Source organism: Ranitomeya imitator, chromosome 4 (assembly GCF_032444005.1).
Source record: "Ranitomeya imitator isolate aRanImi1 chromosome 4, aRanImi1.pri, whole genome shotgun sequence".
Classification (NCBI taxonomy): domain Eukaryota; kingdom Metazoa; phylum Chordata; class Amphibia; order Anura; family Dendrobatidae; genus Ranitomeya; species Ranitomeya imitator.
Genome location: NC_091285.1, coordinates 648,713,413 through 648,723,778, shown reverse-complemented (window position 1 = coordinate 648,723,778; position 10,366 = coordinate 648,713,413). Strand labels below are relative to the sequence as shown.

At 41.0% G+C, this 10,366-nt stretch overlaps 1 protein-coding gene across 1 annotated transcript in view; it reads right to left on the bottom strand.

The window, feature by feature from the left end:
• Positions 1 to 1,977: 1,977 nt before the first annotated feature.
• The window catches only part of LOC138674640 (nucleoplasmin-like), a gene marked incomplete at its 5' end in the record, with an annotated part of 183,052 nt that continues 174,663 nt past the window's right edge, over positions 1,978 to 10,366 (bottom strand). Inside the window, 3 exons of the mRNA XM_069762455.1 lie at positions 1,978 to 2,027; positions 2,327 to 2,420; positions 2,544 to 2,654. Coding sequence (XP_069618556.1) covers positions 1,978 to 2,027; positions 2,327 to 2,420; positions 2,544 to 2,654 — 255 coding nt within the window. The remainder of the gene's footprint in view (positions 2,028 to 2,326; positions 2,421 to 2,543; positions 2,655 to 10,366) is intronic.

Below are 10,366 nucleotides of genomic sequence, written 5' to 3'. Positions count from 1 at the left end.
ATTGGCACCAGTGTCACATGACCGCGGGGCGCTGATGGGTTGGCATGACAATCAGAGGTCTCCAACAGACCTTTATGGTTGTCACTGCCGAATTGCCCGATGGTCGGCGCTCATAGCAAGTCAGCAATTCTGCTACATACAGGCAATCTGATCATCGCCATCATGTAGTAGATGTGATCGGGTTATTGCAGCTTCTAGCCTCCAATGGAGACTATGGAAGCATGCCAAAAGTAAAAAAAAAAAAAAAAAGTTTTAAAATAAAAAATATATAATAATACAAATTCAAATCAACCCCCTTTCAGAAAAAAAAAAAAAAATCAAATATACATCTATTTGGTATCGCCGTGATCAGAATCGCCCAATCTTTCAATATAAAAAAAAAAGAATCAACCAGATTGCTAAACGGCATAACGAGAAAAAAAAAAGTCAAAACACCAGAATTACATTTTTTGGTTGCCGCAACATTGCAATCCAATGCAATAGCGGGCGATCAAAAGATTGTATCTGCACCAATATGGTATCATGAAAAACGTCAGCTTGGCATGCAAAAAGATAAGCTTTCACCTAAAATCATGAAACATGGAGACACTATGGATATCGGAAATGGTGCATTTTTTTTTTTTTTTTTTTTTTTAAACAAAGTTTGGAATTTTTTTTCCCACTTCGATAAAAAAGAACCTAGACATGTTTGGTGTCTATGAACTTGTAATGACCTGGAGAATCATAATGGCAGGTCAGTTTTAGCATTTAGTGAGCATAGTTAAAAAGCAATGCAAAAAATTTCACTTTTTCGCAATTTCACTGCACTTGGAATTTTTTTCCCCATTTTCCAGTACACGATATGTTAAAACCAATGGAGTCGTTCAAAGTACAACTTGTTCCTCCCCTCCCCCCCAAAAAAAAGCCCTCACCATGGCCATTTTGACTGAAAAATAAAAAAAAAAAGTTATGGCTCTGGGAAGAAGAGGAGCAAAAAAAACTAAAATTCCTTTCGGTCATGAATGGGTTAACAGCGGGCACAGGGGTTAGCCACAGCAGCTGGCTCCTGCCCTTTGTTAACCGCTCATGCGTTGCTGCCCCACCTCCCCATCCACAAAAGGTACATCCGGACTAGAAGACGTACCCTCCATTTTCCTACAAATTTTTGGAGGCAAAAAGTGTCTTATAGTCCGAACAAATACAATACCGTATTTGTTTTTCGTTATTTATTGTTCATATAAAATCTGACATTTTCTTCACCTCTAGAATACAATACTATGTACGAATTTATTTCGATGCACCAGTATAATCTGCCTGTGGGCTCAGAGCCTGTAATACAGCTTTAAGTATACAAAATCCTCCCAGTGATGTCAGTGTAGGCTGTGCCTCATTGCTTTAACTACTGCCTGCAATGATACAGGTTGTGGGTTTGCTTCCCAGGGAGACCAGATCACAAGAAAAGAGAATTAGTGATTTAATTGATGTATGTACGTATGGTTAGAGCAGAGATACTGGCTCACCCCCGAGGAGAAGGAGCTACAGAGCGATAGAGATGTCACATATAGAAGAGTGTCAGTGGTGGAAGTCGGAGCAAAGCCCTGACCTGCCGAGACAGCCAGACAGCCCCACTGAATCCGGGATGGTTTGGAGCGATGTCTTTAATGTGTATCTGCAGAATTTCCTTAGTTAGAAATGTAATCCCTTATCGGAATTTGACGTACATAAAAATACCAAAAGTCCCAGACAACGCCTTTAACCCTGCTGTTGTCTTCGGTCAAAAACGACCGACCTTGAACTTCAATATTCTTTAAAATATTCAAGATGCGGCTCTGAAACCCGTGGCCGACCGACCCATCCTCAATTAAGTCAATCAACCACAAGTTTCAGAATCACATCCTGAACACCCCAAAAAATACCAAAGTTCAAAATAGGTCTCCCCAGACCGAAGACAACAGCAGGGTTAATATTACATAGTTTTTTTTTGGTCAAAATGCATCCTCACCTTATATGTCCTTCTTCCTCTCCAGAGAAATAGAAAATATCATTCACTAAAATTGAATACAGACATTAATATTAGACCAAGAAATGCAATAAATTTCCATTTACTTTTTCCAAAATTTTCTTTCAAGGCGTTTCAATCAGAAAAAGTAGTAGGCCTTGTTTAGATTTGCCCCAACTTCCTAGTGACAGATTATGTGGTTTTCAATTTCTTCGGGTTTTTTTCCTCTATTAATTTAGATTCTACATTCTCCATTTCACTCTTGTTACAGCCCTGAATATTTGGTAGTGGGGATTAATAGTCTCCAGACTGTGATGTTGTCTTTTTATCTACACAAGTAGCACTTACACGTTACGTGTTGTCCGGAGATGTAGACTGGGCCTGAGCCAGATGTCAGGAGGAACGTAACAGGTGGAACAATCTCCAAGCCATGTATATTAATCTAGGAAAATAGAAGGAAAAGCAATAACAATCATGATGAAAAACACCAGAATGGAAAAGTGAGGATTATTCTACAGACATTCAATGGCACGCGTAATGAAGTTTGGCTGCCATTCGCGTATACCATTGGTAGCAGAGAAGGCTGGAGGGTGGCGATGGTCACTGGCTGCCCCTGTGTTTGCTCATTTTCTACTGCAATCACATGGATTTCATCTTCTGTATCTCCTAGACATATCTAAAAAGGGAAGAAGGAAATCAAATATTTTTGAGCAGATTCATAGTCTAACCTTAACGCCAATGTTAGACTTTAAATAATTCTTGGTCAAAAGATCTTATGCTGGAACGTGCATGTTACAGTACTTCTACATAGCAGGGAAGGAGAAAGAAACAAATACCAAACATCTTAAATGGGTTGCCCGAATACAACATATGGGATATATGTCATCAATATCTGACCAGTAGGTGTCTGACACCGGGCACCACCATCAATCAGCAGTTATTGCTCCAGCGGCTTACGGATGTAAATACTGAGCTGAGAAGGAAGTCACAGCTAGACTCAAAGGGTTGTAGACGCTGCCGGGTTCTACAGAACTCCTCGCCCTGACGTAGCCGCTACAAATCGAATGGAATGGTGGATGAGGAATCAATAAGTTGTGCCGGGATATCCCCTTTAATCATCATCAGTCTTTGGTGATGGCATGGCACCTTCATAGGCATTTGGGATTTGCAAAACCTAAACAACACAAGGATCCCTAAAATATAACCTTTATTGAACGACAGTTAAAAAATCTCTTTTCATAAACAATCAAAAATAATTAATAAAAAACAACAAGTTTTGTACCTGTTAGGTCCTAGGGAGTCACTGCACTTAGTCCTACCTGGCAGTGGGGGTTGGCACCCTAATTTACTGCGGTAGGCGCCCCCACTTAGCGTCGACTTACCCTCAAAGATCCTTAGAATCCCCTAAAATTAGGAATCCTAAAAAATCCTAGAAAATCCCTATGGGGAAAAAAACTACCTAACAGTGGGGGTAGGCACCCTAATGTGAAGCGGTAGGCGCCCCCACTCTGCGTCGACTGACCCTAGGGTCCCTATAAAGTCCCTAAATGGGGATAGAAAGATAAAGAAATGTCCCAAAACACCCCAAAATATATAAAACAAGATAACAAAAACAAAAATTAACGAAAATATAAAATAGTGAAAAATTATCTCAAATCTTGAGTAGATACACAAAAATATTTATATATCAGGCATCTGTAGATAGAACAGTATATGTCCCACAAAAATTACAAAAGGTAGGTGAATGGGATGCAATATGTTGTGAATTCCGCTCTTGGGCTCCATCCGGTGGTTTTAAGTGGAATGGCTGCTCCTTGGATTTAGCTGTCTTCAGCTGCTTCCACTGATTGTCTTTCTGCTCGGCTATTTATGCCTGGCTCTTCCCTTCAGCCAGTGCCACTTGTCAATGGTTCCTGGTTGGATTCACATCTCTCTTGGATTTCCCTGATATCCTGACCAGTTCAGCAAAAATAAGTCCTTGCTTTGCTCTTTTCTGTCCACATGTTGTGGACTTATTCCTTACCCTGTTTAATACGAACAAGATTATATGCCCCTCGAAGGTCAATCTTAGTAAACCAACTAGCCCCCTTAAACTAAGCAAACAAATCAGAAAGTAAAGGCAAGGGGTATTGGAATTTGACCGTGATCTTATTAAGAAGACGATAATCTATACAGGGTCTCAAGGAGCATCCCACGGCTACTTCTAGTGTTGTGTTGAGCTTAGGGACTGCGGTGAGTACAGGTACCACCTCCTTCAGAGCTCGTCCCATGTTGCTCCTAAACCACCAGTTCATAACAGTACAAGTGGCCAAAAATGAATAAAATGCATCTCAAAAGAAGGAAAAAAAAAATTCTGAGCCATTTTTTTTTTCTGTGCTCTGTTTTGTCTTTTTTTTCCTCTTGATCTCTGGGTGGTTCAGGATTTATGCTCTGGCATGGATGTCCAGGGTTTGTTTTCTCGTGTGGATCAACTTGCTGCAAGAGTACAGAGTATCCAAGATTATGTTGTCCAGACTCTGGCTTTAGAGCCCAGAATTCCTACTCCTGATTTGTTTTTTGGGGACAGATCCAAGTTTTTGAACTTTAAAAATAACTGCAAATTGTTTTTTGCTTTGAAACCTCGTTCTTCTGGTGATCCCATTCAGTTAAAATCATCATATTCTTGCTGCGTGGTGACCCTCAGGACTGGGCATTCTCCCTTGAATCAGGGGATCCGGCATTGATGAATGTAGACACATTTTTTCAAGCGCTTGGATTATTGTATGATGAACCTAATTCTGTGGATCATGCAGAAAAAACCCTGTTGGCCCTGTGTCAAGGTCAGGAAGCGGCAGAATTATACTGCCAGAAATTTAGGAAATGGTCTGTGCTCACCAAATGGAATGAGGATGCTCTGGCTGCTATTTTCAGAAAAGGTCTTTCTGAAGCCCTTAAAGATGTTATGGTGGGCTTCCCTACACCTGCTGGTTTGAGCGAATCTGTCTCTAGCCATTCAGATTGAACGGCGTCTGCGCGAGCGCAAAGCTGTGCACCATATGGCAGTGTCCTCTGAGCAGAGTCCTGAACCTATACAATGCGATAGGATTTTGACTAGAACAGAACGGCAGGAATTCAGACGTCAGAATAGGCTGTGTACTAGGAGGGTCGCTAGGTCTGTTACCATCAGTACTGTACAGCCTAAATTTCTTTTATCTGTGACCCCGATTTGCTCATTATCGTCCTTTTCTGTCATGGCATTTGTGGATTCAGGCGCTGCCCTGAACTTAATGGACTTAGAATTCGCCAGGCGCTGTGGTTTTTCCTTGCAGCCTTTGCAGAGCCCTATTCCTTTGAGGGGCATTGATGCTACACCATTGGCCAAGGATAAACCTCAGTACTGGACGCAGATGACCATGTACATGGCTCCAGCACATCAGGAAGATTGTCGTTTTCTGGTGTTGCATAACCTGCATGATGTTGTTGTACTGGGTTTTCCATGGTTACAGGAACATAATCCGGTGCTGGATTGGAAAACTATGTCTGACTAGTTGGGGTTGTCAAGGGGTACATAGGGATGTTCCTTTGATGTCAATTTCATCTTCCCCCTCTTCCGAGGTCCCTGAGTTTTTGTCGGATTTCCAGGATGTATTTGATGAACCCAAGTCCAGTTCACTTCCTCCACACAGGGACTGTGATTGTGCTATTAACTTGATTCCAGGTTGTAAGTTCCCTAAGGGCCGACTTTTCAATCTGTCTGTGCCAGAGCATGCCGCCATGCGGAGTTATGTTAAGGAATCTTTGGAGAAGGGGCATATTCGCCCCTCTTCATCACCATTGGGAGCGGGTTTCTTTTTTGTTGCTAAGAAGGATGGCTCCTTGAGACCCTGTATAGATTATCGTCTTCTTAATAAGATCACGGTCAAATTCCAATACCCCTTGCCTTTGCTTTCTGATTTGTTTGCTCAGATTAAGGGGGCTAGTTGGTTTACTAAGATTGACCTTCGAGGGGCATATAATCTTGTTCGTATTAAACAGGGCAACGAATAGGTCCACAACATGTGGACAGAAAAGAGCAAAGCAAGGGCTTATCTTTGCTGTACTGGTCAGGATATCAGGGAAATCCAAGAGAGATGTGAATCCAACCAGGAACCATTGACAAGTGGCACTGGCTGAAGGGAAGAGCCAGGCATAAATAGCCGAGCAGAAAGACAATCAGTGGAAGCAGCTGAAGACAGCTAAATCAAAGGAGCAGCCATTCCACTTAAAACCACCGGAGGGAGCCCAAGAGCGGAATTCACAACAGCAATAGTATCAATATTGTCCAAGATGAAACATATAATCAGCTTCCTGGGTAAAGGAGTAGGTAAATAGAAGATGCCATAATGCTGAAATGTATGTGAATGGTCACCCATTAATTACCAAACATGAGCCACACGGGCCACCATCTATACGGTATAAGGATACATACATCACACTCTAATAATGATAGAGTACTAACAATAACAGTTAGGATATTAACTCCTAAAACCCAAGGAAACAAAACTAAATAAAAAGAGCGCTTAATCAGTATTCAATATTAATAACAATAAGCAGGTGCTCAGGACATACAAATAGAGCAGTAGATAATACCATTGCTGTTTAAAGTGCACACTGCAATATGGCTCCTATTTTTGTGCGGCTACATAACCCCTGATGAACCCCCGTTATATCCATGGGAGGGGAAACGCGTCGGGAATTGTTTGGGGAGACTGTTGTCTAGTGCTTGATGTGATATCTGAATCTATCCAGCGGTGCCACAAGGTTACTACAAGCCTACAGATGAGTATCAATGTCATGGTATTATCTTTATGATGATGGGGATGATTGCGTCCCTACATAAGAAACATTGCCTCTCTGGGGGCCCCAGGCTCGTGGGTCTTGTTGGACATATTACATTGCAGTGTGCACTTTAAACAGCAATGGTATTATCTACTGCTCTATATATATGTATGTCCTGAGCACCTGCTTATTGTTATTAATATTGAATACTGAATAAGCGCTCTTTTTATTTAGTTTTGTTTCCTTGGGTTTAGCAGTTAATATCCTAACTGTTATTGTTAGTACTCTATCATTATTAGGGTATGTGCACACATATCCCAGAGGACTGCGGATTTTTCCGCAGCAGATTTTGGAAAACTGCAGTGCAAAACCGCTGCGGTTTTTACTGCGGATTTATTGTTGTTTCTACTGCGGATTCCGCTGCGGTTTTACATCTGTAGTTTTCTATTGGAGCAGGTGTAAAACCGCTGCGGATTCCGCAGAAAGAATTGACATGCTGCGGATTGTAAACCGCTGCGTTTTTTTCTGCAGCATGTGCACTGCAGATTTCGTTTCCCATAGGTTTACATTGTACTGTAAACTCATGGGAAACTGCTGCGGATCCGCAGCAAAATCCGCAACGTGTGCACATAGCCTAAGAGTGTGATGTATACTGTATAGATGGTGGCCCATGTGGCTCATGTTTGGTAATTAATGGGTGACCATTCACATACATTTCAGCATTATGGCATCTTCTATTTACCTACTCCTTTACCCAGGAAGCTGAATATATGTTTCATCTTGGACAATATTGATACTATTGCATCTCATTCACCCACCTTTTGTAATTTTTGTGGGGCATATTCTGTTCTATCTACAGATGCTTGATATATAAATATTTTTCTGTATCTACGCAAGATTTGAGATAATTTTTGTTTTTTGTTATCTTGTTTTATATATTTTGGGACATTTCTTTATCTTTCTATCCCCATTTAGGGACTTTATAGGGACCCTGGGGTCAGTCGACGCGGAGTGGGGGCGCCTACCGCTTCACATTAGGGTGCCTACCCCCACTGTTAGGTAGTTTTTTCCCCAATAGGGATTTTCTAGGATTTTTTAGGATTCCTAATTTAGGGAATTCTAAGGATCTTTGAGGGTAAGTCGACGCTGAGTGGGGGCGCCTACCGCAGTAAATTAGGGTGCCAACCCCCACTGCCAGGTAGGACTAAGTGCAGTGACTCCCTTGGACCTAACAGGTACATAACTTGTTGTTTTTTATTATTTTTGATAGTTTATGAAAAGAGATTTTTTAACGGTCGTTCAATAAAAGTTATATTTTAGGGATCCTTGTGTTTAGGTTTTGCAGAGTTTTCTAGGATTCCAATAAATCTTTTTTGTGGTTTGGTTTCTGCATTTGAGATTTGGTAGGTCTGCAGACACTTTCAGAGTGCGTCTCCAAGTGATATTTCAGCTGAATCTGCCGCAATATATTATAGTGAAAATGGTGTCGTTAAGCTCGTCCAGCCTTTTACCTTAGTGGGAGTTCAAGGATGGGGAAAATTCTGTAGTGAAGACTGGTTTGTGATCTCTTTGCTCCCAGTTTTCCTGAACCAGCTGAACCTTTATGCAGTGGAGGACATGGACATCAAAAGTGCCCCATTGCAAAACAGGTGTCAGGGCCTCAACCCCTGTCATGCACCACTCACCCATACCCTTGCATATTACACATAATGCACACATATGGTACAAATGTTACACACGCACCTGCATATATAAAATATACACATAGAAGACACAAAAGAGCACAGTGAGGTCAAAAATACGCTGTTATAAAAAATAAAAATAAAAAATCACAGTAATAAGCAAGTGCTAGTCAAGAGATGGAAAAAACAGGGTATTTAGTTGATACGTTTTTTGCAAAAAATGTATAGTAAGCTGCTCCACCAATCGTCAAGGTATACCCATATAGAGCAGTCCTATCTAATGTATATAATCCCTATCTGATGTACTTAAAAACCTGATCATCTGTATAGTACCTGTATAAGCAGGGTTCAGAGAGGGAATATCCATGTGGACATGCTGGATGGAACAGCTTTGATGCAAATGACCCATAAGGAGTGGTGGACTCCCCAGTCTTGTAGAAACTAAATACCCTGTATTTTTTCCATCTTTTGACTGGCACTTGCTTATTACTGTGATTTTTTTACAACAGAGTATTTTTGACCTCACTGTGCTCTTTTGTGTCTTCAAGTTTCTTGGTGGTGTGAACAGGTTCCTACAGACTGGTTCACTGTGCAAGTAGCCCATGTGTTTCTGGTTCTGAAAATATACACATAGCACAGTTAAACGGATTTATTTTTTCCCTGTATTTGTAGTTAACAGCAATATCTTTGTTATTTTTATGTACACCTCAGTATACGAGATCTTGTTTTTTGCCAGATAAATTATAGTTTTTCTTCATGTGTCATTTTTCCCAAACACATTTGTAAGCATTATATTTATATTAAGTGGTTATAAATTTAATTAATAAAATTGCATTACTTTTTTTCCTCAACGCTATTTAACAATCACCATAAATAATAATATGTTGACTGTATTGTACTGGTTGTAACAATTACAAGGAAATCACAAAACGGCCATACTATTTACTATTTTGTGACGTAAATTTTTTAAAAGTGTATAAAATTGATTATAGTAATTACCTGTCATCTTTTTTAGCTATAATATATATTTATTATAGCTAAAAATGATAGTTAAATATTTCATTTTTATTGAATCGGAATCTTTCTAGGGACTCAACCTATGGAATTGCAGTTTGAAACTTTAAACAGAGTCATAGGCGGCACTGCTAACTAAATTATTTTTATTCTCTATATACAGATCTAAATGGTATTCCATTCTGCCTCTTCTTCCTTACAGGCATATTGTACTTGTACATAGAGATACCAGCATGTTATGGGTAAAATATACTATAATAATGTGTGGTTATATGTGGCAGCCCAGAGTCGACATTGCCTCCCTCTGAAGGGTGATGTCATGCCTGGAAGCAGGAAGAGGTCCCCATGCCAGGTAATACACAGCAAAAGCCCGCATCTGCCAGTGAAAAGGCAGTACCCGTGATAGGCTCGCGCTGTCTCCCATACAGGTCAAAGCCAACATGCAGGTGGGACACCCGCCAGAGCCGCGGGGTACTCGGTTCCTGGGTCCAGTCGCTATTAAAGGGGTGGTCACGGTGGCTGCGACCCGGTCCATGGCCCTGGGCGCCCAAGTGAAAGGGGAAAGTCTTTAAAGGGGTTTTGAGAATAAAGTTTGTTTGTGACGCCACCTGTGGTAATCGGTCACAGATAACAGACGCTGCTTAAAGGGGTCCTCTGGAGTGATGTTATGGCAGCTAAGATGGTATAACTTCCCATAGGAGAAGCTGGGTCCCCAGTGTGTAGATGGAGATGGTGAAATGATGGAAATTTTCCTTGAAGAATTTCCGATGCACGCTCATCAAACACAACCCAGTCAGTCTGTCCTCTCCCATTATACTTCTGAGCCAGGTCTTTACCCTTCAAAAGGGTACTGAAAGATCGTTCAACAATAGCTGTGGTGGACTGGAAAGTACTT